The sequence below is a fragment of the Suncus etruscus genome, chromosome 15, assembly GCF_024139225.1.
Source record: "Suncus etruscus isolate mSunEtr1 chromosome 15, mSunEtr1.pri.cur, whole genome shotgun sequence".
Classification (NCBI taxonomy): domain Eukaryota; kingdom Metazoa; phylum Chordata; class Mammalia; order Eulipotyphla; family Soricidae; genus Suncus; species Suncus etruscus.
The window spans coordinates 85,838,425-85,866,186 of NC_064862.1; the positions used below are offsets into that span (position 1 = coordinate 85,838,425).

At 57.5% G+C, this 27,762-nt stretch overlaps 2 protein-coding genes across 3 annotated transcripts in view; both read left to right on the plus strand.

Moving 5' to 3' along the window:
- LOC126031177 (CD209 antigen-like protein C) overlaps nt 1-27,762 on the plus strand; it is a 228,640-nt gene that overhangs the window by 123,997 nt on the left and 76,881 nt on the right. The gene's annotated exons all lie outside the window — the stretch shown is intronic.
- On the plus strand, nt 1,777-26,517 carry EVI5L (ecotropic viral integration site 5 like). Of its 2 annotated transcripts, XM_049789416.1 has the most exons (20): nt 1,777-1,856; nt 10,149-10,331; nt 12,269-12,458; nt 12,552-12,776; nt 13,673-13,747; nt 14,454-14,579; nt 15,956-16,099; nt 16,239-16,328; nt 17,186-17,283; nt 17,387-17,447; nt 18,679-18,732; nt 19,420-19,452; nt 20,602-20,742; nt 23,336-23,464; nt 24,139-24,279; nt 24,350-24,505; nt 24,594-24,740; nt 24,825-24,920; nt 25,883-25,978; nt 26,107-26,517. In XM_049789416.1, the coding sequence occupies exons 2-20, from the start codon at nt 10,195-10,197 to the stop codon at nt 26,377-26,379; spliced, it is 2,412 nt and encodes an 803-aa protein (XP_049645373.1). In that variant the 5' UTR covers nt 1,777-1,856; nt 10,149-10,194; the 3' UTR covers nt 26,380-26,517. The 2 variants fall into 2 exon arrangements, with proteins under 2 accessions (XP_049645373.1, XP_049645372.1); XM_049789415.1 differs by having other exon boundaries at nt 12,269-12,776.

Sequence of the window (27,762 nt, forward strand, 5' to 3'; positions counted from 1 at the left end):
CAAAAGAGACTTTTTTTTTATTGTGATCATAATGTCTTACATATCTTTCACAGTAGTATTTTAGGTACATATTAACATTGAATCAGGGGAAGACTTTTTTTTTAAAGGGGACTAAAGAGCTCGTACAGTGGGTAAGGCACTTGTCTTACACATAACCCACCCTTGCACCCCATCTGGACCCCTGAGCCCTACCAGGAGTAATTCCTGAGTGCAGAGCCTGGAGTAACCCCTGAGCATTGCTGCGTGTGTATTTTTTTAAAAATAATAGTAATTAGGGGCCGGGCGGTGGCGCTAAAGGTAAGGTGCCTGCCTTGCCTGCGCTAGCCTTGGACGGACCGCGGTTCGATCCCCCGGTGTCCCATATGGTCCCCCAAGCCAGGAGCAACTTCTGAGCACATAGCCAGGAGTAACCCCTGAGCATTACTGGGTGTGGCCCAAAAACCAAAAAAAAAAAAAAAATAGTAATTAAAAAAAAAAAAGGGACCAGAGCTGTGGCGCAAGCAGCAGGGCGTTTGCCTTGCACGCGCTAACCTAGGATAGATCCATCTCCGGTGTCCCATATGATCTCCCAAGGCCAGAAGCAATTTCTGAGCGCAGAGCCAGGTGTAATCCCTGAGGGTCACTGGGTATGGCCCCCAAACCAAAATAAATAAATAAATAAATAAAATTTATAAGCAGTCTCCACGGGTTGGTAAAAGCCATGCAAACACTGATCAAATCAGAGTTGAAAACTCTTACCAGGTCTAGACTAGGCAGGGAATAACCCTGAGACGGGTGTGATTCTTTTTTTTGGAGGGGATTTTGGATCACGCCCAGCAGCGCTCAAGGGTTCCTCCTGGCTCTGCACTCAAAAGTCACTCCTGGCAGGCTCGGGGACCATATGGGATGCCGGGATTCGAACCCCCAGCCTTCTGCATGCAAGGCAGACGCCCTACCTCCGTGCTATCTCTCCGGCCCCCGGTGTGCTTCTAATTCTTCCAAAAAAAACCGGCTTTTCCAGCAAGCACCGGCTCAAGGCAGCTGAGGTCCGGGTCAGCTCCCGCCCAGCCCTTCCTTCTCCCGACCTGACCCTAGGAGGGAGCCGCTCCCTCCGATGGCTCCACCCCCTCGTCGCTTGGCCACGCCCCTCTCCAGGCCCCGCCTCCATTTCATTCACTCCGGCCTCAAGCCCCGCACACCGGCAGCTCCATCTCCCCACCCGATTGGTCAGAGTAGCATCCTTCGTCAGCGTCATTGGCTATCCAGCTGTCAATCATCTCCCTAGCGTAACCCACAGTGGCCAGGCTTGCGGGTTGCGGGGCTGATTAGAATGGACAGGTCAGAACGTTTTGTCATTGGACAAAACGCCCGGTTGTGGGCGGGCTTATTTCCCAACTCTCGTCTCCCTCTGTCAAGGGTTCCTTAGGGCCGCAGCCTTCCCTCGGAAACACTCCTCTCTCCCCTCGCTATTGGTCCCTCTAGCTGTCGCTCAACCAGGGTTCTCCATTCCTATTGGTGAAATTACCCGTCCGTCACCGCTTCCTGCATTTCGATTCGCTTTCCTCCGCAGAGGCGGTGACTTTCTGGCGGTAGCCAGGGCCGCCCTCGCGGAATGACCGTCGATTGGCTAGCCGTCCCGTCACTCCAGTGCGGTGGGCGGGGTCTTTGAGCCTGAGGGCTTCGGATTGGCTGACGGGGCCTCGGGGGCGGAGCAGCGGCTGCTGTCAGCGGGTGAAATGGCAGCAGCGGAGCCGGCGGCGGCCGCGGTCCCGGGGGGCGGCTGAGGGGGCCGGGCCGGGCCGGGGCTGCGGGGCGAGCGGCGCGGCGGGGATCCGGAGGCGCGGCCCGGGACGGCGATGGCGGCGAGCTCCGCGCAGGTAAGGGGGCGGCGCGGGGCCGGGCCTCCCGGGCACCTTCCAGGCCGGCGGCGCTGCGGCCCGCGGGGGGCCAAAAAATGCGAACTCGGGGTGCCTCGCCCTGGAGCCCGCGCTGGATGTCTTCGGCGCCCCCAGCGTAGACCCCGATCGCCCCTCGTCTCGGGCATCCCGATCCTTCGCGGCCCCTCCCCGAGGATCCCCCTCCCCCACCACGCCCCCTCGCCAGGAGGCGCCCCAAGGCCCAGACCCTGGCCCAGCCTCTCCCCCGACCCCCGGGACACCCCCCAACACACACACCCTTCCGGAGGTCCTCCAGCCCCCACCCCTCGCACCTGCCCCCCATCTGCACCCCAGCAGACGCCGGCTCCCTACCCACCCCACCCTACCCCCCGTGCCTGTCCTTGGGCATCCTGATCATTTGCAGATTCCCCTTGGCACCCTACCCTTGTCCCTGCCCCTACACCTGCCCTTCACCCCCTAAGGCCCAGCCTCAGGGCCCTCCATCCTGTCTGACCCCTGACCCCCTCCCTGACTGTTGTCCATTCGGATTTTCCTCCTCCCTCAACTCAGCTGGCAGCCCGTCTCCCACCCAAAGACACCCCCCAAACTCCTGGCAAGGACACCACTAAACATCACTCCCAAGGGCTTCCCAACACCCACCGGAGTGCCCCCCACAAAGCCCCACCTGTACCCATATCTCCCCCTCCACGGTCTTCCTTTCTGAAAGGGTTGCTCACACACACACACACACACACACACACACACACACACACACACACACACACACACAGGAACCTTTAGCTGTCATGCAGGAATGTTCATGAACCCCAGTAGCTCCTGAAGGCAGACATTCTGGATCCCCAATGCACAGGCCCTGAAATGCACCCCCAACACACATGTGCACTCTCTAGGACTCCCCAACACACATCCAGGCCATTAGGGAACCCTCCCTCCCACACACCCATAGAGGCATCTAGGACTTCCACACTTCCACCCACCACTGGGGACTCCCAGAATCCTGGTGCCAGCCCAGGCAGACTGTTGAGCCCCTCACCCCCACGCTGTGCCCAGTCACACCAGCCTGTTGGCACCCTAAAGGATGATAGGCTGCTCTTTTGCCCTCCCCAAAGATCAGACACCTACTGTCTCCCACATCAGGTGTCCCAACTGCACCCCAGATGCAGCGTAGTCCCTTGGCAGGGCTTCATACAGTACTCCCCAAATCCTGACGTCTTCAGCAGACTAGTAAAACCAGCCTTCAGGGCTCCTTCCATACTCTCAGATGGTAGGGTATGCCCTGCACAGGGGAGCAGCCCCCCAAACCCCCAACACCTTTCACCCATGGTTCAAGTGTTTTGTCAAAAGGAAAGAGCTGTTGGGGCTGGTGGGGGAATCACTTTTATTGTGGTGTCTTATGCTCAGCCCCCCGAACCCCAGTTGGGGGTATAGGCTGGAGCAGCAGTACCGTGTTCGGGGACATATTCAAGAGGGAGAAATTAATGTGGGGAGGGGGGCTGGCGTGATAAGACAGTGGGGAGGGCGCTTGCGTCAAATGTAGCTAACCCAGGTTTAATTTCTGACATCCCATTAGGTCCCCTGAGCACAGAGCCAGGAGTAATCCCTAAGCAGCACCAGCTGTGGCCCCAAAACAAAAAGTATGTTGGAGGTCCCGTTGGGTAAAGTGGGCTGGGATGGAGTAACCCCTGTGCCCCCACCGCTGGCCTGGTACATCTTCCCTTCCCATCGTGCATCAGCTCCAACTTAGGGTGCCCCTCGGCTCCTGGCCCCCCCACCCAGGAAGGAGCTGGGTTGGCTCAGCCCAGAGCCCTCACAGATAGATGCCAGCATCTCAACAATGTGATGTGACTGGTGGAGCCTGGGGATCCCCCTCCCATACTGTCCCCAGAGAACCGAGCTCCTTTGTAACTACCACTGATTCCAGGGGGTCACAGGGGTGAAAAAGCCCCATGTGGGCTGGAGGCCTCAACTTGTCCATCAGGAAAATGGGAGGCAAAAATAAAAAAAGCTACAGGGCAGCCTGTGAAATGGATCTTGGGGGGGGCTGATGGATCTGGGGAGCACCTGGGCCAGTGGGGGAGTGGTTGGGGGGCAGTAGCCCCCATTGATTCCCTGCTTGCACTGGGTTGAAGCTTGTGGGATGGCAGCCACTGTCTAGCACAGCTGCCCTGCAGAAGGTAGTCTATGGGGGTGCTGAGAGAGGGCCTACTGAGGGGCTTCAGAGCCATGGGGGGAATCTGATGTGGGGTGGGGAGAGGTTTGTTTTTATTTTATTTTATTTTTTTGGTTTTTGGGCCGCACCCGGCGGTGCTCAGGCATTACTCCTGGCTGTCTGCTCAGAAATAGCTCCTGGCAGGCACGGGGAACCGTATGGGACACACGGATTTGAACCAACCACCTTTGGTCCTGGATTGGCTGCTTGCAGGCAAACGCTGCTGTGCTATCTCTCCAGCCTGTTGGGAGAGGTTTGTTCAGGCATTTGCCTCCGGATGCAGGGACAGGAAAGTGTCCTGGAGGTCTCTCTTGTTCTCTCACTCTTGCTATCTCTCGCTTGCTCTTTATCTCTCACTCTCCCTCATTTTCACTCTTTCTCTCTGTCTCTCTTTCTCTCTCTCTCTCTCTCTCTCTCTCTCTCTCTCTCTCTCTCTCTCTCTGTCTCTTTGTCTGTCTCTCTTTCTCAGGTGCATATTATGTGCAGATCCCATAGGGTGTGGCCAGAGCAATAGTAACCGTGGGAAGGGCTCTGGTCTTACAAACACCGACCCAGGTTTAATCTCAGCATCCTATAGGGTTCCCTGAGCCTGAGTACATCAGGATGTGAAACCCACCCCCCCCCAAAAAAGAAAGAAGGGACTCCCTTGAAAGGACCGGGCTTCCTAAGGGGGTGTATGGGTGTGTGAATGCTGACACACTTTTTCCCATGTGTCCCCCCCCATGTGCAGTCTCTGACTGTATCGTGATGGAGGGGGGAATGTGGTTCATGCCGCTTGTTGCAGGGACCCCCAACCCAGGACCCAGAATGAAGTTAGGTACTGGGATAAGAAGGAGGGGCAGGCAGGCATATCCCTTGCTCCCCTCAGGTACCCTTAAGCAACCCTTTGGGCCTTAGAGCTACCCCCAGTTGAACAGGGCCCAATGCTGGCTCCATATTATCCCATTTAATCCTCAAAAATGCACCATTTCTCGGTGTCTCTGTCCCATCTTGTTGTGGTCCTGCTGCTGAGAGCCAATGTGGCTTTTAGGGTAGAGGGAGTTGAGGGGTTGAGGGCCCAAAGGGGCAAGGAGGAGTGCTGGCTGGGGGAACAGGACCCAGGAGGGCTCAGTAGGTGTTGGGGGGATGTGGGCTGCATTGCAACAGCTTCATTCTAAAGTCCCTTGTGTCCCAAAGGGCAGCCTCCACCATGGGGAAAGGGATCCCTGGTTGAGCTTGAACTTGGAAAGGTGGCGACCCACCAGGCCCCCCCACACACCCATCCAGCAGCCACCTGCTCAGCTTCTTTACAGCACTATTTCCCCCATACCCCACCATGGTCACCTTCTCACCTACTTTCCTTCCTGGTGGTTTCCTCAGTCTTAGGAATTGACTCTGTGCTCAGAAGTGACCTCTGGCATTGCTCTGGGGAGCCTCTGATGATGGGGATGGATCAGGGTACGCCATATGCAATGCCCCAAGTTGCCATGTCTCCTAATGTCTAGCTCAGTCCCTCTTAGGGAACCCCAAAATAGAGAAAATGGAGGGAGTGGCTGGAAGCAAACCTATTCTTGGCCCCCGCAAAGACGCAGATGACATCACAGGGCTGGGGAGTTTTTTGTAGGTCAGAAGGGACTCTGCCTGTAACCCCCCCCCACTCCGCTTGCACCCTGAGGGCACCTGCCGCTACTGCTGTCATTAAGGATCTTTATGAGCCTAGCTGCACTGTGTTTCATCTCAAAACAAGGCCACTGCATGGGGTGGGAAAGAGTTTAGGGGGAGCCTCCCCAGCAGTGGGCCTTGATTTACACCACAAATATTGGACGCCCCAGTGCACTGGAGCCAGACAGTGGCAGCCTCCCCACCCCTACCCCCCAGGACTTTTTCATCCAGCAGGAAATAAAGGCAGTTGGGGATGGGGTGGGGGAAAGATCTCAGTGAGTTGGGGGGTAGGTTTGAACCCCAACACCAAGCTGGAAGTAGCCTCTGAGAACTGCCAGCTGTGGGCCAAAGACCCTGCCTCCCAATTCAAATCTCAATCCATCAATACAGCTACAGCTAGGGGACTTCCTGCCCTAAGGAAGGTTCCGGGCATTCCTTCCTCTAGACCAGGCCAGCCCGGCCCTACTCCCTGCAGGCCTGTGTCAGAAGTGCTCAAGTTTAGGGTCTCCGAGAGACAGTTGGCGAGGAGGGGGTTGAACCCCTGTAGCTAGCTCCAAAGTCCTCAGGAAAGATGAGGAAATCAGGGTTTAGCTGGATGTACACACACAAGCCACAGAAAATTCATGCCCCACCTCCATATACATACCATACACATAGAACCTATACACACACGGAATCATACACAGCACACCGCACACAGGACCCCCCCCCAGCATACCCAATTCACATCTACAGATCACATAGATACACACAGAGCAACAAGCAAGCACGCACATCACACCCCCATATACACACCCCCATATGCCCTTTCCACTCACACACACAGACACACAGGGATGGATGGAGCCCCAGAAATGAGAGGGCTAAAGACACAATGCAGTGGATGGGGCGCTGGCCTTGTGCATAGCAGCCTCCAAATTTGATCTCTGGCACCCCATAGTGTCCCCTGAGCAAGCGGTAGGGCGTTTTGTCTCACAAGCATCTAACCTAAGACGGACCACGGTTCAATTTTCCCGGAGACCCCAATGGTTCCCCCAAGCCAGGAGCAATTTCTGAGCGCATAGCCACAGGAGTAACCCCTGAGCGTCACCGAGTGTGGCCCTAAAAAACAAAAACAAAACAACAACAACAACAAAAAAAAAAAGAGTGCTTCCTGAGCAAAGAGTCAGATATAAACATTGAGCACTGCCAGGAGTGGCCCCAAACTGCTCACTGCTGCCTACTGAACTCTCTCCCATCTCCCGAAGTCCTTAGTTCCTTCAGATTTCTTTCCTTCCGCTTTTTCTGTTGAAAACAAAAATTGAGGGGAGAGGTCCACACCTGGCAGTGCTTAGAGGCTACTCTGATTCTGAGCTCAGGACTCACTCCTAGGATACTGGGGATCGAACCTGGGTCAGCTGCGTGCAAGACAAGCACCCTTCTCACTGTGCTATCATTATGGCCCAGAAAAGAAATTTTTTGTCTTCAAGCCCTCTGCCTGTTTGTTTGTTTGTTTGTTTCTTTTTCCCTCCCTTTTTCAGTGTGCAGGGCACAACTCAGATCCTGGGCACAGGAGCCTGGCTCTGTATCACCGAGTCACAACCCTAGCCCAGATTCCTTGCGTTGGGGCCCAGGGATCCCACGTGCCATCTTGTCCTAAAGTCCTTGGGCTCCTCTGGGCTGGGGCAGTTCTTGTGACCTTGACGGGAACAGAGTGAGACCGGAAATGGTCAGAAGGCCCCTTGATGGCCAGTGTTCTGGGGTGCAGTGCTCCCAGGAAAGCAGAGGGCAATGTAGCAAAGAAGAGGGGCCCAGGGGAGGTGCTTTATTCATTGGCCAAGGTCATGGCTGCTCCTGCGCCTGCCCTTGACTTTGATCTCAGACTGTTCTGGGGAGTGTTTGTCTTCCTGGGCTCAGCACAGCTTCTCAAGTACCTCAAGCACCTCCTAAATGCCAGCTGTCCCCTTAGGAGTTTGAATGAAGATGGGGAATGCGGAAGAGGGAGACTGCTCCCATGGCTGGAATATAGGTTTTGCCTGCCAGAGCCCCCAGTTCCTTCCTCCCCAACACTGCCCCTGAAAGCAAGGAGCCCAGAGCCATAAGACAGCAAAGAGGGTACTTGTTTGCATGCAGTGGACCTGGGTTCAATCACTGACACCCCATAAGGTTTACTGAGCACTGCCAGGAGTGATCGCTGAGCTCAGAGCCAGAAGTCAGCCCTGAGCACTGCCAGATGTGAGACAAGAAAAAATGGGGGGTGTTTTCATCTGTGATGGCTGGAGTGGGGTCTGCTGATGTGCCCACACACAGAGGGGTCTGGACACTCCCTCTGCAGACCTAAGCATCAGACTAGGTTTGGGGGGGAGTGGCAAGGAGGGATCCGCGGGGTAGGAGGAGATCTCCTCAAACAGTGGGGGGGGGGGGACGGGCCCACAGGTAGGAGCTGTGCAGGAGGGTGTGTGCAGCTCCTGCATCCTTGATTTGAGGGTCCCCATCCTCTGAGCCCCCTCTGCTAGCTCAGGCTCACTCTAAAAACAGACTGGAAGCATCAATGTGACAGGAGGTCCTGGGACAACCCCACCAGGCTAAACCCCCCCATGCCTGTTTCTGGGGGTGCCAACCCCAGGCAGAGCTGAATCCTGGAGTCCCACTTCCCACCTGCCCTCTGCCAGCCCCAAGAGCTCCCAGGCTCTGTTCCCACAGCCCTTGGAGGGGCACAGAGAGGCCAAACACTAGCCTGGAGACCACAGAACCACGATTGATTTTAAGTTTCTTTTATTTGGGTTTTTAGACCTACTAACTCCTGGCAGTGCTCAGGGAACCCTATGGGGTTCTAGAGAGTGAAGTGGGCTGGGCCCCTCCCTGCTGAACTATCTCTCCTGCCCCAACACTGCCCTGCTTTACCCTGAGTTCCGCTGGAGCCTTGCTTTCAACATGGGGTGAAGCTCTCCGCTCCTCACACAACACACACATACATCCTGGCTGGCCTGACCCAAGCTCTCAGCCCTTGCCCGTCTGTTCCCGCCAGTGCACCAATTCCGGGCACTTCCTCTGTGTCACGGCTGAGCCCACGCCTGGGAGAATTAGGTCTCCAGCCACTGGCAGCGCCAGACAATGAACAGTGGCCAGTGATGGTTTCTGGCTGTGCCAGCCACCCACTTTGGTTGATGAGACGAGAGGAAGGTCAGAGCAGCAGCGCTGAATGCTGTCTGCTCCTGTGACTGGCTCTAGGGGGGTCTCTGACCTCTGACCCTGCTGACTCAAGGGCACCAAATTCAGTGTTCAGAGCCTGAGAGAGCACAGAGAGGGAAGCACTTGCCTTGCACATGGTCAGCCCAGTTTGATCCCTAGAATACAGGCAGTTGCCCTGAATACTGCCAGGGGTCGCACCTGAGCTCAGAGCCAAGTGTAGCCCTTGAGCCCCACCAGGTTTTTGGGTTTTGGGGGAAAGTAGGCCATACCCAGTGGTGCTCAGAGTTTTCTCCTGCCTCTATGTTCAGAAATCACTCATGGCAGGCTTGGGGGACCATATGGGATGCCAGGGATCGAACCCAGGTCAGCCATGTACAAGACAAAAGCCATCCCACTGTGCTATCACTCTGGCCCCTTCCATACCAATTTTGAGGGGAAAAAAACTTGGGAGAGTACAATTGGAAGGGTGTTTGCCTTATATGCAGCTGACCCAGGTTCAATCCTTGGCACCCCATCGGGTCCCCTGAGCACCATCAGAAGTGATCCCTGGGGCCAGGTAGCACAGTTGTAGGGCATTTGCCTTGCATGCGGCAGACCTGGGACAGACCCAGGTTTGATTCCCAGCATCCCATATTGTCCCCCCGAGCCTACCAAGTGTGATTTCTGAGCATAGAGCCAGGAGTAACCCCTGTGCACGGACAAGTGTGTGCCCAAAAACAAGTGAACAAGAATAAATAAAAAGATTTGGTTGGTTTTCAGGGGCCCATGAATGTGGTTCTGGGCACGGGCATTTGCATGCAGGAACCTTGAGTTCCATCTGTGGCACCATATGGTCCTCTGAACACTACGGGGAAGGACCCCCCTACACACCATTGGATATGACCCCAAAAATGCAGTGGGTATTTGGGCCAAATCCAGTGGTAGCCAGGGCTGACTCCTAGCTCTGTGCCCAGGGCTGGGTCAAAGTCGACTTTTTACAAGGCCGGCACCTTACCCCATGTAATGTCACTCTGCCAGCTGTGGGCCCCAGCCTGCAACCCACCTGTCCCCAACATCTGGATGCCTGGGCTAATCTGTCCGGCATCAGGGACAGGCACTGAGGGGTGTCAGCTGGGCCAGAAACAAGGGGAGAGGGCAGCAAACCAACTCAGCACAGGGGGAGGCCCCTAATAAGAGCTGGTTTAACTGCTCCCCGAGGTGGAATGGGGTGACCCCCACTTGCTGACAGCACTTTTTTCCCCCACATCCAGACTGAACTGTGACTGGGTGCAGCTCCCAGCAGACCAGCCGCCAGCCATGGCCAGCCTCATGCTGAGCCCTGACTCCTCCTCTCAGGAGGCCTTGTCGGCCCCCACCTGCTCCCCCACCTCCGACTCTGAGAACCTGAGCCCCGATGAGTTGGAGCTGCTGGCCAAGCTGGAGGAGCAGAACCGGTGAGTGCGACCATGAGGGTTCTGGGTTCAAGAATGGCCTCTCCATCCTTCCTCACTCCTTGTGGGCAGCGCTGATGATAAAGGGAGGAGAACAAAGCCACTGGCCCTAGGTAGGGCCCGAGAACCTTCCTCAGGTCTAGAGGCAAGTCAGTCATCAGTGATTGGGAGGCCACAGGCCAGGAACCAATGGACTTGAACAAGAAGTGGTGGGCTGCGAGGTCTGGACTGTGCCTGCAGGAGCTTGGAGGAACTCCTGGGAGAGAGGAGGGAGGGAAGGACAGGAGGGAGGGAGGGAAGAGAGGGAGGTAGGAAAAAGGAAGGAAGGAAGGAAGGAAGGAAGGAAGGAAGGAAGGAAGGAAGGAAGGAAGGAAGGAAGGAAGGAAGGAAGGAAGGAAGGAAGGAAAGAGGGAAGGAAGGAGGGAGGAGGGAGGAAAGACAGGGAGATAGGAAGGAAAGAGAGAGGGAGGAAGGAGGGAAAGAAGGAGGGAAGAGAGGGAGATAGGAAGGAGAAAGGAAGGAGAGAGAAAGGAAGGAAGGAGGAAGGGGGTAAGAGAGGGAGATAGGAAGGAGGAAGGAAGGAGGAAAGAGAGGGAGGTAGGAAGGAGAAAGGAAGGAGGGAGAGAGGGAGGTAGGAAGAAGGGAGAGAGTAAGAGGGAAGTAGGAAGGAAGAAAGGAAGAGAGGGAAGTAGAAGGAAGGAGGGAGGAAGGAATGAAGGAAGGAGGGAGGGAAGAGAGGAAGGTAGAAGGAAGGGAGGAGGGAGAGAGGGGGTAAGAAGGAGAGAGAGTAAGAGGGAAGTAGGAAGGAAGAAAGGAAGGAGGGAGGGAAGAGAGGGAAGTAAAAAGGAGAAAGGAGGGAGGGAGGAAGGAAGGAAGGAAGGAAGGAGGGAAGAAGGAGGGAAAATGGGAGGTAGGAAGGAAGAAGGAAGGAGGAAAGAGAGGGAGGTAGGAAGGAGAAAGGAAGGAAGGAAGGAGGGAAGGAGGGAGAGAGTAAGAGGAGGAAAGTAGGAAGGAAGAAAGGAAGGAGGGAGGGAAGGAGGAAGGAAGGAGGGAGGTAGGAAGAAAGGAAGGAGGGAAGAGAAGGAGGTAGGAAGGAGGAAAAAAGGAAGGATGGAAGAGAGGGAGGTAGGGAGGAAGAAGGAGGGAGAGAAGGGAGGGAGGGAGGAAGGAAGGGAAGGAGGGGGAAGGAAGGAGGGAGGGAGGAAGGAAGGAAAAGAGGGAGGGAGGAAGGAAGGAAAAGAGGGAGGAAGGAAGGAAGGGAAGGAGGGGGAAGGAAGGAGGGAGGGAGGAAGGAAGGAAAAGAGGGAGGGAGGGAGGAAGGAAAAGAGGGAGGAAGGAAGAAAGGGAAGGAGGGAGAGGGAGGAAGAAGGGAGAGAGTAAGAGGAGGAAAGTAGGAAGGAAGAAAGGAAGGAGGGAAGAAGGAAGGAAGGAAGAAAGGAAGGAGGGAAGAGAAGGAGATAGGAAGGAGGAAAAAAGGAAGGAGGGAAGAGAGGGAGGGAGGGAGGAAGAAGGAGGGAGAGAAGGGAGGGAGGGAGGAAGGAAGGGAAGGAGGGGAAAGGAAGGAGGGAGGGAGGAAGGAAGAAAGGAATGGAGGGAGGGAGGAAGGGAGGGAGGGAGGGAGGGTGGGACACATTCAGCAGTGTTCAGGACTTTCTCCTGGCTCTGTGCTCAGAGCCCTAGTAGGCTTCCAGAGACCCTGTAGAGTGCCAGGGATTGAACCCAGTTAGGGTACATGCTAGGCAAGCTTCTTACCCTTACCCTGTCTGGTACTACCTATCTAGTCCTGCCTTTCCTTCCGTCCTTCCTTCCTTCCTTCCTTCCTTCCTTCCTTCCTTCCTTCCTTCCTCCTCCTCTATTTCTCTTTTCTGGAGGACGCCCCATCAGAGGGGGGACTGTCCCCCTCGCCCCCATCTCTGACCTCACATCCCTGCGCCCCTCAGTCTCCTGGAGGCCGACTCCAAGTCCATGCGCTCCATGAACGGCTCCCGGCGGAACAGCGGCTCGTCTCTGGTGTCCAGCTCTTCGGCGTCTTCCAACCTGAGCCACCTGGAGGAGGACACATGGATCCTGTGGGGCCGCATCGCCAACGAGTGGGACGAGTGGCGGAGGCGCAAGGAGAAGCTGCTCAGGGTGGGTGGCGAGTGGCGGTGGGGTGGGGAGGCCCCCAGAAAGTGGCGGGTTCCCCAAGCTCAGCGCTGCCCACCTGCCCGCCCAACCCCACAGGAGCTGATCCGCAAAGGCATCCCGCACCACTTCCGTGCCATAGTGTGGCAACTGCTGTGCAGTGCCACCGATATGCCCGTGAAGAACCAGTATTCGGAGCTGCTGAAGATGTCCTCGCCCTGCGAGAAGCTCATCCGCCGGGACATCGCCCGCACCTACCCCGAGCACGAGTTCTTCAAGGGCCAGGACAGCCTGGGCCAGGAGGTCCTGTTCAACGTCATGAAGGTGAAGAGCCCCCCAGCCCTTCCTCTCCACAGCCCCGCCAGGAGTGATCCCTGAGTGCAGAGCTAGTAGGAATCATTGGGTGTGGCCCCCTCAAACCAAATAATAATAACAATAAAGTCGTAGGGGGTGGAGAAATAGTACAGCAGGGAGGGTGCTTGCCTTGCACACAGCCAACTGGCATTCGATTCCTGATACCACATAAGGTCCCTGAGTCCTGCCTGGAGTGATTCCTGAGGGTTGAGCCAGGAGTCAGCCCTGGGCACTTATAGGTATGAAACCAAAATTAGTAGTATTAATAGTAGTAGTAGTAATAATAGTAATAATAATAGGGGCCAATGAGATAGCACAGCGGTAGGGCGTTTGCCTTGCTAGCAGCAGATCCAGGAAGGACCTGGTTCGATCCCGGCATCCCATATGGTCCCCCAAGCCAGGAGCAATTTCTTTTTTTTTTTTTTGGTTTTTGAGTCATACCTGGCAGCACTCAGGGATTACTCCTGGCTCTACACTCAGAAATCGCTCCAGGCAGGCTCAGGGGACCATATGGGATGCCAAGATTCGAACCACCATCTTCTGCATACAAAGCAAATGCTTTACCTCCATGCTATCTCTCCGGCCCCCATCGATTTCTGAGTGCATAGCCAGGAGTAATGTGAGTGTAATCCCAGGTGTGGCCCAAAACCAAAATAGTAATAATAATAATGTCATGGGGTAGAGAGAGATTACAGAAAGGACTTACACACAGCCAACTCACATTCAATCCCCAGTTCCGCATAGGCTCCCCCCAAGCCAGGAGTGATCCCTTAGCACACAGCCTGGAGTCATCCCTGATCCCACAATAATGAAAGTGTCCTGCAGGTGCCCTGCACTGTCTCTGAGACCACTCTGTCCCCTCTCAGGCCTACTCTCTGGTGGACCGGGAGGTGGGCTACTGCCAAGGCAGTGCCTTCATCGTGGGCCTGCTGCTCATGCAGGTAGGTGGGCCCCGGCAGGTGGGGGGGGCAAGCCCAGTGTGCCAGCCAGGGCTCACACCCACCACATCCAGACGCCTGTCTCCTGGCCCCCAGACCATCCACGAGGCCCATCCTGCCCAGCAAGCTCTGTAGGCACCCTGGGGTACAAATCCCACTGACGGCCAGTCAGGCTTTCCCACTTCGGGTACAAGAAATAGAAAGCAGAGGACTGAGGTGCTGAAGACCCGGTTCCCAAGTTCCCCCACCCATGGCTGAGTCAGGACCCCAGAATAAGTGCTGGTGATTTATCTTGTTGGGGGCCTTTATATTGCTGGCCATAAGACCACACCAGCAGGTCACATCACTGCACAGTGCCAGAGATTGATCCTGAAGCCAAGGTTTGCATGGCACATGCGTATCCTGCCATGATGGCGACTTTGTTATGAAGGGCCAAGAAGATGGCCTAGCCAGGCCTTGTCTTCCAAGGCAGCAGAAAGGAGGGGCCAGCAGGTTAGGACAGTGGAGAGGGCACTCGCCTTGTAGGCAGCCAACGGGGCTCAATCTCCAGTATCTCCTGAGCACTGTCAGAAGTGATCCCTGAGTGCAGAGCCAGGAGGATCTCTGAGCACCATTGAGTGGGGCCCCAAAACAAACCAAGAGAAAAGGCAGTATGGAAAGGAGGAAGGGTGCCTGTGCCCGGCACCCTGCCCAGGCTCTGGTCCTGCAGATGCCCGAGGAGGAGGCCTTCTGTGTGTTCGTGCGGCTAATGCAGGAGTACCGGCTTCGGGAGCTCTTCAAGCCCAGCATGGCTGAGCTGGGGCTCTGCATCTACCAGTTCGAGTACATGCTGCAGGTAAGCCCGGCTGCCAGTGCTTCCCTGGGGAGCTTCTGGGCAGACTCATTAGATCTGACATCCTCCAGTCTCTGGCAGTCAGTTGGGGTGTGGTGAAAGCAGCAATGAAGGGAGAAGAGCTGGAAGAAAGGACAGGGCGGGCCTTTCTGGAGATAAGTAGCTGCTCTCTGGCCCTGCCCTGGGCTGACACCCTGGGCTGGCAGGCAAATTTCACACTGGCACATACCTGGAGATGGACACAAGCACAAATGCAGGCATGCAAGTGAGCAAACACATATATTCGTTCGTTCATGTGTGCAATCGTGTCATGTATGTAATCACATGGTTGATTGTATGCTTATACATGTAAGCACGACTCGTGTCTGCATACACACCTGTGCATGTAAGTGAGCACAAACACTTGCACGTAAGCATGCACAGAAGCACACACCAGCATTCACATGTACATGCAAGCATGCACCACACATATATGCAAACACATCAAAATAATCGCACACGGGATTGGAGTGACAGCACAGCAGAGAGTGCATTCACCCTGCACATGGCTGACCCAGTTCAATCCCCGGCATCCCATATGGTCCCCTGAGCACTGCTGGGAATGACTCCTGAATGCAGAGTCCAGAGTAACCCCTAAGCACTGCTGGGTGTGGTAAAAAAATAATAATAATTGCACCCAAGTATGTATAACATGCAAGGACACAAATATGCATGCAAGTGTGTCCCAGCCTCCTCCTGCAGCCAGCTGCACATCAGAGGTCCTAGTTGGGAGAGCCTTCCAAGGAATAATGCTGTCACCACTCACCCCTCAACTGGGTGGGGAGCAGGTGGTCTAAGTCCTGAAGAAGTGATAGCAGAAGTAGTTGCATACCTCTACAACGATGGGGGTGAAGGCGCACCCCCAGAGTCCACGGTATCAGTGAAGGGCATCCTGACATCTTCCCTGCCTCTATTTCCCTGGTCTCTGTCACCTCTTTTCAGTTGGGACTTGGACGACCTGCAGGCATCATGGGAAGGAGTGTTGCAGTGCCTGTGGCTCAGGAATTCTGGGCACTTGCCCCTCTCCCTGAGTCAGGGGCTACCCAGCCCCTTCCTGCCCCCCACCAACCTCCCCAGCTTTCTGTCAATGTGATGATGAAACCACCCCTGAGCATGGATACTCAGGTCCCCCTAAAACCTGCCTCTGGCCCCTTCCTCCAGCTGTGTTCACCTGACCCTGCTGGGGTCAGCCTTACTCACTGCCAAGGGGTCCCCGGAGGGGGCGAGGGGAAAGTGGCTCAGGGCAGCCAGACCATCACTTCCAAGTCAGGGATTGGGGTTAGGCCACCTAGGCGCCCTCCTCACAGCAGCACCACCTCCCCACACTCCAAACCCTGCAGGAGCAGCTCCCGGACCTGAACACCCACTTCCGCTCGCAGAGCTTCCACACGTCCATGTACGCTTCCTCCTGGTTCCTCACACTCTTCCTCACCACCTTCCCGCTGCCTGTCGCCACCCGTGTCTTTGACATCTTCATGTATGAGGTGAGACCCTCTGCCAACAGGGCCCCAGCGAAACCCCCTCCATGCCCATCCTGGTGAAACGATTGATCATGATTTGGTCCCAGAAGGAACTGGGGACCCACACACACACACTGAGTCAGCCACCTTCCCATTTTTGCAGGGCCTGGAGATCGTGTTCCGGGTGGGTCTGGCCCTGCTTCAGGTGAACCAGACAGAGCTGATGCAGCTGGACATGGAGGGCATGTCCCAGGTGGGCCAGCAGAATGGGGGGGAAGCAGGAACCCTGGGAGCCCACGCAGGACATATCCCTGGGGCTTAAAAATAGTATAGCAGGTAGGGTTAGAACCCAGGTTTGATCCCTGGCACCCTATAGGATCCCCTGGACCTCAGGGAACCCTGAGCACCTCCAGGTGTGGCACCCCCCCCCAAAAAAAAAACAGAAAACCAAACAGATATCTCTGATGTCTGACCCCTTCCCATTGCCTCTGTTGTCACCCAACGTGGGGACCACAGTGTGCACCTCCAGCCTGGCAAGGGCCTGGTGAAGACACAGAAGGGCTGGCAAGCGTTGGGGGTGTCCTGGTCCCCACTCCCTGCTGCCCCAGTCCTGCCCCCCTATAGGCCACGCCCCTCAGGGCCACGCCCCCTCCAGCTGGTGCTTTGGGGAAGAATGCACAAAGGCCACAGTTGTGCCCGCGGACACGGACATCCTTTGTCCACACTGCCAGAGCAGGCCAGCTGGGCTAGGGAGTTGGAGCCAGAGTTCCTGCAGCCACACTTAACCCTTTGGCTAAGCTTAGCCTGGGGTGGGGGTGCGTTGCTTCCAGGCTGGCCTGGATTTCTCAACCTCCCTCACCATCATCACTCCCAGCTTCTCACTCCTCAGATCAGCCCATCTGCCCTGGGTGCTATAGCCAATCTCCCCCTGACTCCCCGTTCAGTGCTCCGGGGTCGCTGCCACTCCCCCTGACCAGAAACCCACCACTCACAGGACCCAGTGTTAGAAGATAACCTCATACTGCCTCAGTACCCCCTCCCTCACTTCCCTCCACAATAGCAGGAACTCGGGCAGAACTATTAGATCATGACCCCCCCATGTCTCCCTAGTATTTCCAGAGGGTGATTCCGCACCAGTTCGACAGCTGCCCTGACAAGCTGATCCTCAAGGCTTACCAAGTCAAGTACAATCCCAAGAAGATGAAGAGGTGAGGCCTAGGTGGGCAGAGGACTGGAGGTAAGGGGGTACCCCCTCCAGGTCTGAAAGATCACCACATCCCCCCCACTCCCCCTGTTACAAACCCCCTGTAGGCTGGAAAAGGAGTATGCCGCCATGAAGAGCAAGGAGATGGAGGAGCAGATTGAGATCAAAGTGAGTCCAAAACTGGGGAGAGGGTTTAGCGGGGCCCGCCTGGGTTCCAGTTCCCGGAACTCCACCCCAGGAGGACTAATGTGGAAATAGCAACCCCTGAACACACGGTGCAACTCAAAAATCAAACGAGAGGGGACTGGAATGATAGCACAGTAGAGAGGGCATTTGCCTTGCACAGCAGTCAACCCAGGTTCAGTTCCCAGTATTCTATATGGCTACCCAAACCCACCCACCATGAATAATTTCTGAACGCTGAGCCAGTTAGTATAGCAAGAGGAACACTTGCCTTGAGGCTGACGTGGATTTGATCCCTGGCATCCCATCATTTCTTAGTGCAGAGCAGGAGTCGGCACCGCTGGATGTGGTCCAAACACAAAAAGAATTCAGAAAAGAGGGGTCCACAAATAGGACCCCATTATCCCACCAACCTTGCCTGGTTTGCAGCCTGTCACCGCTAGGGGGCGCCCCTTCCTAGTCTGCCCTGTCACAGGGAATATCCTGGGACCTGGTTGGGGGGGGGGGGGGGAACACTTGCTGGAGAGGGATCCGGAGCCTTTTACTGCAGCCACCTCTAGCGGAGACTTCATGGCTTCTGGAGGCCTCTCCTTAGCTGAAGTTTGGGGGTTCCAGAACGTGAAGAGCCTCTAAGCCCAGGCACCACTGCCTCTCCTTTTTTTGGCTGTCAACCTCATTTCTGCCACACACAAAAGCATGTATACTGTATCCAAGTGGTGGCAGAGAATGAGGATCCCCAGTTCCTCCCCTAGTGGGAAAGACATATCCCCAAGGCCTAGCAGAGTCTCCCCCTCATCTTCTTCAGCGGCTGATTCCACAGAGCAGGGTTCGAATCGAAGCTTTGGGGCTTGAGCTGTAGCATAGTGGGCAGGGCACTTGCCTTGCGTGCAGCCAAGCCCAGTGTGATCCCTGGCACAAAACAAAACATCAACCCAAAGTTCAGCAGCAGGACTCGGGAAAAAGCTTGAAGGTTCCAGGGTGGCATTGAACTTGGGAGCCTTGATTTTATAGTCCCCCAGCACCACAGAGGTCCCCTTCCCTCCTGTGTCCCCTGATGATCCCCGGCACCATCAGCGCGGGAAGGAAGGTGGAAGCTGGGGTTTGGGTCTAGGGGACCCCAGACCCAGGAAGTGGCGGTCATAAGGGCCCAGTGCCCAGCCCTGCCCCGTGCTCAAGACACAGGAGACGGGCCCTGACATGCTTCTCTCCCCCACAGCGGCTGCGCACGGAGAACCGACTTCTGAAACAGCGAATCGAGACCCTGGAGAAGGTGAGGGGTGTGCCCATCATCTGTGGCATCGCCCCCCCCAGGCCAGGTGCTGGGGACCCCACAGACTGACCGTGCCCTTGAGGCCCTATTAGGCCTGGAGGTGGGGTGTGTGGGGGCCCCTGCAGCCCTGCGCGGATTTGGGGATATTTGACTTAGGGGTAAGAACACAATTCCATTTGTGCTCCCTGCCCTTGGGGGCCATACGGGTAGAGATGCTGGGAGGCAAAGATAATCCCAGCTTTAAGGCAGGATACCCTAGAGGGGGCATGGGGCACCCCATATGACATTTGGAGGAGAACCCCCCAGTTCTTGGTACCCCCTGTCCCACAGAGAGCCAGGTTTCGTGACCTGAGGCCCCAGAGGTTTTGGACAGGCTCTGCCACTCTCAGCAGGCAGCCTAGGCGAGCTGCCAGGACCCCCCTTTTCTTCTCCCCCCCCCCCCCCCCCCCCCCGCACACACAGGCCCCGCTCCAGGGTGGAGCTGGCGCTGGCTTTGGTCCTCCTCCGGGTCCCCTGCTGGTTCTCTGTCTGGTTCTTGGGTCTCACTCCTCTCTCCCTGCTTCTAGAGCTAGTGGCTCGTGTGCCTTAGTGACCAGTGGTTCTTGTCTGTGTCTCCCCTTCCTGTCTCCCCCGCGTCTTCCGCTCTGCCTCTTCCCCCTGTCGCTCGGACCCCCCTCGGCCGGGTAGGAGAGCGCGGCCCTGGCTGATAGGTTGATCCAGGTACTGTAGCTTTTCTGCTTCCTTCTCCACATGCTCTGTGGTCCCTGCTCACCACAGCCAGTGACCGCCTCTTTCCTGGCCGCTGCCATCCCTGGGGTGGGCAGGGGCAAAGGGGCCGGCCTGGCACCATGCATGGGGCCATCTGGGGGCTACTTCTCAGGGGAGACAGAGCTGGGGGGTCAGTATGTGGAATGGGCCTGGTGTCAGTGTGCACAGGAAGCTTCCTCACGGACTCTGGGATTGGGGGGGACCCAGGAGTGATCAGAACCCTGGGGGCACACCGGGCAAACTCTGGTGTACACAGTACTTCTGAGCCTCACCACCATACACCTGTGTGTGTATACGAACACATACACCACTCTGACCTCCCATTGCTCTCTGCTCTGTTCCCCAAAACCCGGCATCATCCACACACACACACTGCTTTTGCAGCCTCATCTTGCATGGCTTTTTCTGGATGCTTCTGCCCCATCCCTGGTGGTTTTGAGCCTGGAATGGGGGCCCTGCCTGGGTAGGTGTGAAACAATGACACTGAGGGGCAGATGGAAACCCCAGAGTCCATCTCCCCCATCAGCCGGCCCCTCTGGAGTTTGGAACCCTCTGCTGCACCCCATATACATAAAAACATACACACACACACAATGTGACCTCTGGATCAAGACTTGCTTGCCTCTCGGGGCCGGGGTGATATTTAGCACAGTGGGTAGATCGTTTGCCTTGCACAAGGCCAAGCCAAATTCGATCTCAGCATCCCGTGGGTCCCCTGAGCCTGCCAAAAGTGATTTCTGAGCACAGAGCCAGGAATAAACCCTGAGCACCACCAGGTGTGGCCTAAAAAACAAAAACAAATCACATTTTTTGCCTCTCACCTGGACCAGCCAGGGAGAAACCTCAGGCCCCGCCAAGACCCCCTTCAGGCCCTGACAGATCCTGCCTGTCATGTAGAGCCCTAAGCTGTGACTACCTGCCCACGGCCACCTCTCCAGCCTAGTCCCCGGGGTGGTGGGCCAGGGGGTAGCCCCATCCCAGGCTCTCCAGGCCAAAGCCTCACCCCTCTTCCCTCTCTGCCCGCCTCCACCCTGGCTGGGCAACACCCCCTCCACCTCTCCCGCGCTCGAAGTCATGGCATCCGGTCCTCGCTGTGTTCAGGGGCAGGTGACCCGGGCGCAGGAGGCCGAGGAGAACTACGTCATCAAGCGGGAGCTGGCGGTGGTGCGGCAGCAGTGCAGCTCGGCCACCGAGGACCTGCAGAAGGCGCAGAGCACCATCCGGCAGCTGCAGGAGCAGCAGGTAGTGGGGCGGGGCCTCCCTGGACCACGCCCCCGTCCCCATGCGCAGGCGCGTTCTGGCAAAGGCACCACCCATCCGAGCTGAGCTTCAGGCTCCTAACTGGGCATGGGCGGGACCTCCAGGAGTCACGCCCACATGGTCAGGCACCTTCTGGGGTCCCTGGACCAGTGGTGGGCGTGGCCTTCCGGAGTCACGCCCACACACTCAGGCAGGCCTCTTCTGGGCTCTAACTCGGGCCCCTGGACCAGTGGTGGGCGGGGCCTCCAGTGACCACGCCCACACACTGAGTACCTTCTGGGCTCTAACTTGGATCTGTGGGCAGGGCCTCCTGGGCCACGCCCACACATCTAGGCAGGCATCTTCTGGGCTCTATCTTTGATCCCTGGATCTGTGGTGGGCAGGGGTTCCTGGAGCCACGCCTATGGTGGCAGCGTCTTCTAGGAATCATTCTAGGAATGATCTTGAGTGGGAATCAGGGGCATCCAGAGTCCTGCGCAGATTCACCACTTGCGAGCACCCACCCACATAGGGGCGAGGGTCCGAGGGGAGAGTATGTTTTCCTGGGAACCAGATTGTTCAGAGGGTGTGGGTCACTGAAGAATCCATAGCTTCTGCGGCCAGTACAGCAGGGAGGGCTTTGTCTTCTTGCATGTGGACAACCGTAGTTCGATCCCCAAGCCCCGCCAGGAGTAAGCTCTGTGGCCCCCAAACGTTTCCCTATAACGTTGCCCTTAAGATCAGAAGGGCTGTTAGGCTTTTCCCAGAGGCTAACTGCCAGACTCTAGTATGGGGCACATGAAAGAGGGGGGCTTCCTCCTTCAGTATGCAGGCCCAGGCCACGTTGATCTGGGTTGTCTGGATGGGAATTGTAGGAGCAGCTCACATCTGTTGCAGGGTCGGGGGATTCTAGATACTTTGGTGGGTGGGACCCAGAGTTCCCTTATCCAATGAGTCCATGGCAGCTGTGGTCCCTAAACCCCACACTCACTCTCACCATACACAGGGAAGGTGAGGGTCCCCCCTATCTGCTACAGTCCAGGGCTGAGCCCTCAGGGTGATGAAGTCCCCCCCAAGAAACAGTGGGTACATCTGGAGCAATAGCACAGCAGGTAGGGCACCTGCATTACATGCTGCCAACCTGGGCTTGATCCCCAGCATCCCATAGTTCCCCCAGCACTGCCAGGAGTAAGCCCAGAACATTGCTCGGTGTGGCCCAAACCAACTCCCAGTTCCCTTCCCCCCTCCCAAAGGAAAAAATAAGCCAAATGAACTCTTTTCCCCCTTCCCTCCTAGTTGGGATGGGGAGGAGGCCTAGCAACAGAGTACTGACTTTGCATGTGTAGAAGGAAAATAACTACACTCTTCCCTCCTGTTTTTATTTTATTTATTTGGTTTTGGGGTCACACCCAGCTACGCTCTGGGCTCTGCACTCAGGAATTACTCCTCCTCCCAGTGCTGGGAAACCATATAGAATGCTGAGGATTAAAACTAGGTCTGCTGTTAGCAAAGCTGTACTATCTCTCCAGCCCCCTTATCTTTGCTTTTTTTCTTAAGGATTTGGGGCTACACCTGGTGATGCTCAGGACTGACTCCTGGCTTTGTGCTCAGGAATTACTCCTGGCAAGCTTGGGGAACCGTATGGGGTGCTGGTGATTGAACCCAGATCGGATATGTGCAAGGCAAGTGCCCTCCCCCACTGTACTATCGCTCCAGCCCCCACACCCTCATGTTCTGAAAAGGGGGGTGTGTGTGTGTGATGGTAGACAGGAGGCTGAGAAGCCAGGTCCACATCTGAGACCACCACCACTGCTGCTGCTGTGATCCTAGCCAGTCCTGGACCAATGTCCCATTCAAGGGTCTCCTCTGGGCCAGCTCAGCAGGCTTTGTGCAGGGATTATATGTGGCAGGGGGCCAGATTCCAACCCCAGCAATGCTTAGTGAGACCACCCCCTCGAAAAAATATACAGAAGGTCCCCTCTGCATGGCTTTCTGAGAAATAAGGTAAAAAGATAGGGAGCTGGTGGGGCTGGAGCGATAGCACACCGGGGACAGCGCTTGCCTTGCAGATGACCGACATGGGTTTGATCCCCAACACATCCCATAGGGTCCCCCAAATGCCACCAGGAGTGATTCCTGAGTTCAGAGTCAGGAGCCAGCCCTGAGCATTGCCCGGTCTGTCCCCCAAAATAAAAAGAGAGAGGAAGCCGGAGCGATAGTACAGTGGGGAGTGCTAGTATTGCCTTGCACATGGCCATCGTGGGTACCCCCCAGCCCATATGGTCCCCCAAGCACTGCCAGGATACTTAACCGCAGAGTCTGGAGTTAAGCTCTGACCATTTCTGGATGTACTCCCTGAAATAAAAGCTGTCACTCAGGCAGGTGCCAAGACCCTAGGGCTGGAGCACCAGCCCCCAAAGAAGGGGTTCAGCTGCTCCCCACCAGTTTAGAGGTAAAGAAAGGTCTAGGGGCACTTTTCACCTACCTATGTAACAGAGTCATATTGGGGGGCTCTGGGAAGGCACCTTTGCCCCATTGGGGCCCTTTTGGCTGGCTATGAGCCCCACCCAGCAGTATGGCCCTGTGCCCACCCCAGGAGAACCCACGGCTCACCGAAGACTTTGTGACCCACTTGGAAACGGAGCTGGAGCAGTCACGGCTACGAGAGGCAGAAACGCTTGGGGCCCTCCGTGAGCTGCAGGACAAGGTGCTGGACATGGAAAAGGTGGGCAGGCTGCGCCCCTCACACCCACCTTTCCTTCGGGGGGGGGCCACTGCCAAACCCTGGAGGTGCAGGGTTTGTCATGTTGCACGTGTGAACAAATGTGTATCACGATGGAAATATGAATTCATATAGACATTAATGTAAGCTTGCATGTCATACACAGCATGCATTCATAACAGCCACATGCAACATGTATGCATGCACTGAAAACATGCTGGAAACTGAAAACGTGTGCACCCATATGTACTTGCAAACATGAATCTTGTGCGCATGCATGCCCAAAACGCGCATGTCATGCACAGTGCCACACCTGTCATGGCTTTTGTGAATCCCCTGAGAGCCCCCAGCCACCCGGGTTTCAAGCCAGGTGGAAGCAGAGGAGCCCTGAGCAAGGCCACCCAACAGAGAGCCGCCCAACCACCTGGGGCTGGGTTTGGGATGGACAGGAGCAGCCCTGTTGGGGTACGCTCCCAGATGTCTCTGGCACAGCTGAGCTTCCAGCTCCCTGCCTTTCCACATGCATCAGGGTGAAGCTGTTCCTGGGTGTAGGGGTGGGTGTGGGTGTCTGTGTGTGTGTTGGGGAGGGTGTTCCCTAGGGGCCAGCCCCCCCTTTCTTGCTGCCCGCCCTCCGGCCTCGGCCCACTTCCCGTCCCATCCGCCCCCGCCCGCTGCAGAGGAACAGCGCGCTGCCCGATGAGAACAACGTGGCGCAGCTGCAGGACGAGCTGAAGGCCCTCAAGGTGCGGGAGGGCGAGGCGGTGGCGTCGGCGCGGGAGCTGAAGCGCCAGCTGCAGGAGCTGTCGGACACCTGGCAGGTGAGGGCCCGGCGCGAGGGCTGGCCCGGGCGGCAGGGCTCGCGGGCTGAGCGCGCACCTGGGCCCGCAGGCGCACCTGTCCCGCGGCGGCCGCTGGAAGGAGTCCCCGCGGAAGCTCGCGCTGAGCGAGCTGCAGGACGAGCTGATGAGCGTGCGTCTGCGCGAGGCCCAGGCCCTGGCCGAGGGCCGCGAGCTGCGGCAGCGCGTGGTGGAGCTCGAGACGCAGGTGCTCACGGGCTGGGGGGCCGGGCACCGGCCGCGGGGTGCGGGGCGGCGGCGGGGCGAGGGCGCTGAGCCCCGATCCCCGCCCGCAGGACCACATCCACCGCAACCTGCTCAACCGCGTGGAGGCGGAGCGCGCCGCGCTGCAGGAGAAGCTGCAGTACCTCGGGGCGCAGAACAAGGGCCTGCAGACGCAGCTCAGCGAGAGCCGCCGCAAGCAGGCGGAGGCCGAGTGCAAGGTCCGATCCCCGACCGGGGCCCCCCCTGAGTCTCGGCCGCCCCCCCCCCTGAGCTGCCCTGACGGTCCCGCTCGCTCCCTGCAGAGCAAAGAGGAGGTGATGGCCGTGCGACTCCGGGAGGCGGACAGCATGGCGGCGGTGGCCGAGATGCGCCAGCGCATCGCCGAGCTGGAGATCCAGGTGAGCGCGGGGCGGAGCCTGGCCCGGCAAAGGGAGGGACCTGATTGGGGCGTGGCCTGTGTTGGGCAGGGCGGGCTCGAGGTCATGTTAGAAGCGGGGCCATCTTCAGGAGGCGTGTTCTAAGTCAGATCTGGGCGCGGTCTGTGCCGGATAAGGGGCGGGGCCATCTGCAGAGGGACGTGTCTTAAGTCATAACTGAGCAGGTCAAATCGGAGGCGTGGTCTGTCTTGCTGGAAAGGGGCGGGGCCATCTGAAGAGGGGCGTGTCCTGAATTGTGTTTGGGCGGGGCCAAATCAGAGGCGGGGCCTTTCTGGATAAGGGGCGGACTCGAGGCCATGTTAGGGGCGGGGCCATCTTCAGGGAGCGTGTTCTAAGTCAGATCTGGGCGGGGTCCGATAGGAGGCGTGGTCTGTGCTGGATAAGAGGCGGGGCCATCTGCAGAGGGGCGTATCTTAAGTCATAACTGGGTGGATCAGATCGGAGGCGTGGTCTGTCTTGCTGGAAAGGGGCGTGTCCTAAATTGTATTTGGGCGGGGCCAAATCAGAGGCGGGACCTTTCTGGATAAGGGGCGGGCTCGAGGCCATGTTAGAGGCGGGGCCATCTTCGGGGGGCGTGTTCTAAGTCAGATCTGGGCGGGGTCCGATCGGAGGCGTGGTTTGTGTTGGATAAGGGGCGGGGCCATCTACAGAGGGGCGTGTCTTAAGTCAGAACTGGGCGGGTCAAATCGAAGGCGTGGTCTGTCTTGCTGGAAAGGGGCGGGTCCGTCTGAAGAGGGGCGTGTTCTAAACTATTTGGGCGGGGCCTTTCTGTATAAGGGGCGGGGTCGAGGCCATATTTGGCGGGGCCTACTAGGAATCTAGATGGTTGCGGTCCAGGTTACTCCAGGCGGAGCGGACCCGGGGTTGGGGGGTTCGAGACCCGTGCGGGGGTCCAGGCCATGGTAACCTAGCGGGTCCCACAGAGGGAAGAGGGCCGCATCCAGGGCCAGCTGAACCACTCGGACTCGTCGCAATACATCCGCGAGCTCAAAGATCAAATCGAAGAGCTGAAAGCCGAGGTGAGCGCTGGGGCCCCAGCTAAGGGGTGATCATGCGATTCGGGGGGGGGGGGTTTCAGCGGGGTTTGGGCGGGGCGGGGCTCCGGGCCCTGCGCCTTCTCCCAGCGCGCGCACGCCCCCTTGCCCAGGTGCGGCTGCTGAAGGGCCCCCCGGCCTTCGAGGACCCGCTGGCCTTCGACGGGCTGAGCCTGGCGCGCCACCTGGACGAGGAGTCGCTGCCGTCGTCGGACGAGGAGCTACTGGGCGTGGGCGCGGCGCTGCAGGGCGCGCTGTACCCCCTGTCCCCCCGCGACGCGCGTTTTTTCCGCCGCCTCGAGCGGCCGCCCAAGGACAGCGAGGGCAGCTCGGACAGCGACGCCGACGAACTGGCCGCGCCCTACAGCCAGGGCCTGGACAACTGAAGCCGAGCCCGGAGGAGCCAGGCCCGGGGCCGCGGCAGGGCTGGGCGCCAACCCCACTGCTCGAAGTCGCCACCACCAGCCCACCCCCAGAGGGGCAGGACGTCGGGCTGGGCCTGCCTGCAGGGCTTGCCCATCCAGGATCGGACCTGGACCAGTGACCCAAGGAGGGCCGCCTCCCCGAGAACAGCGAGGATGGAGGATCGGGGGACCAGCCGAGGCCTGGGGCCTGCTCGAGCAGTTCTCCTTCGGGGTCACATGTGCCCTGCTGGGAAGGGCCAGGCCGGAAGAGGCCTGTGAAGTGAGGAGACCGAGATCACAGCTGCCGTCGGAGTGGGGGACAACCTGGCCCCCGCCAGCCAAAAGCAAAGTCCCCACAATTATGCAGTATCCCGTGAGGGGGCTCAGGGACCCCTCCTGAGGGGTGAGAGCAGAATGACTGCCAGAAGTGAAGACACCCCCTTTTTCCCCTATGTGGGACACTCCACTCGTATTATGCCGTCTGGGCAGTGATGAGGGTCCCCCCCACCCAGACAAGCATCCTGGGGGAGGATCCACTTTCCTTCTTTATTGGGTCCCAGCCCTCTGGTGGGGGCCCGGGGTCTCTGTCAAGTGACAAGTAAGACCGGTGCCAAAGTCCAACAGTGCCCCCCCAACCCCGAGGGCCTCAACCACCCTCGAGGTGGAGCCCCGGTGCTCCTAGAACCCCAAGAAGCAGCAGCAGTAGCGTCACATGCAATCTCCCCGGCGCTCCCTGGGGTGGGGAATCCATGCTCCGAACCCCCCTCCCCAAACACACACTTCCCAGTTGTCCCTGCTCAGTGTTAGAGGGCACGGGACCAGGGTGGGTGACGGCGGGGCACACCCACACTGCCCACCATCATTTTTGCACACTGCCTGTTCACGCTCCACATGTCGCCCAGGCGAGAAGAACAAAAAATAAAATGTATTGACAAAGACATAGGCCAGGGCATCCCAGTCCCAGAGGGAGGGACAGACACTTGCTTGTTGCCTCCACAAAACTATGTGGAAGGAAGGCGGCGAGCAGAAGCAGAGACAAGCTAGGTTTCTGAGCTATAGGACAGTGGGGAGGGCATTTGCCGTACATGCAACCAGCCCAGGTTTGATGTCCAACATCCCATGCAGTGGTCGGCAACCTGCGGCTCGCGAGCCACATGCTCTTTCCACTTTTTTTTTTTTTTTTTTTTGGTTTTTTGGTTTTTGGGCCACACCCGGCGGTGCTCAGGGGTTACTCCTGGCTGTCTGCTCAGAAACAGCTCCTGGCAGGCACGGGGGACCATATGGGACACCGGGATTCGAACCAACCACCTTTGGTCCTGGATCGGCTGCTTGCAAGGCAAACGCCGCTGTGCTATCTCTCCGGGC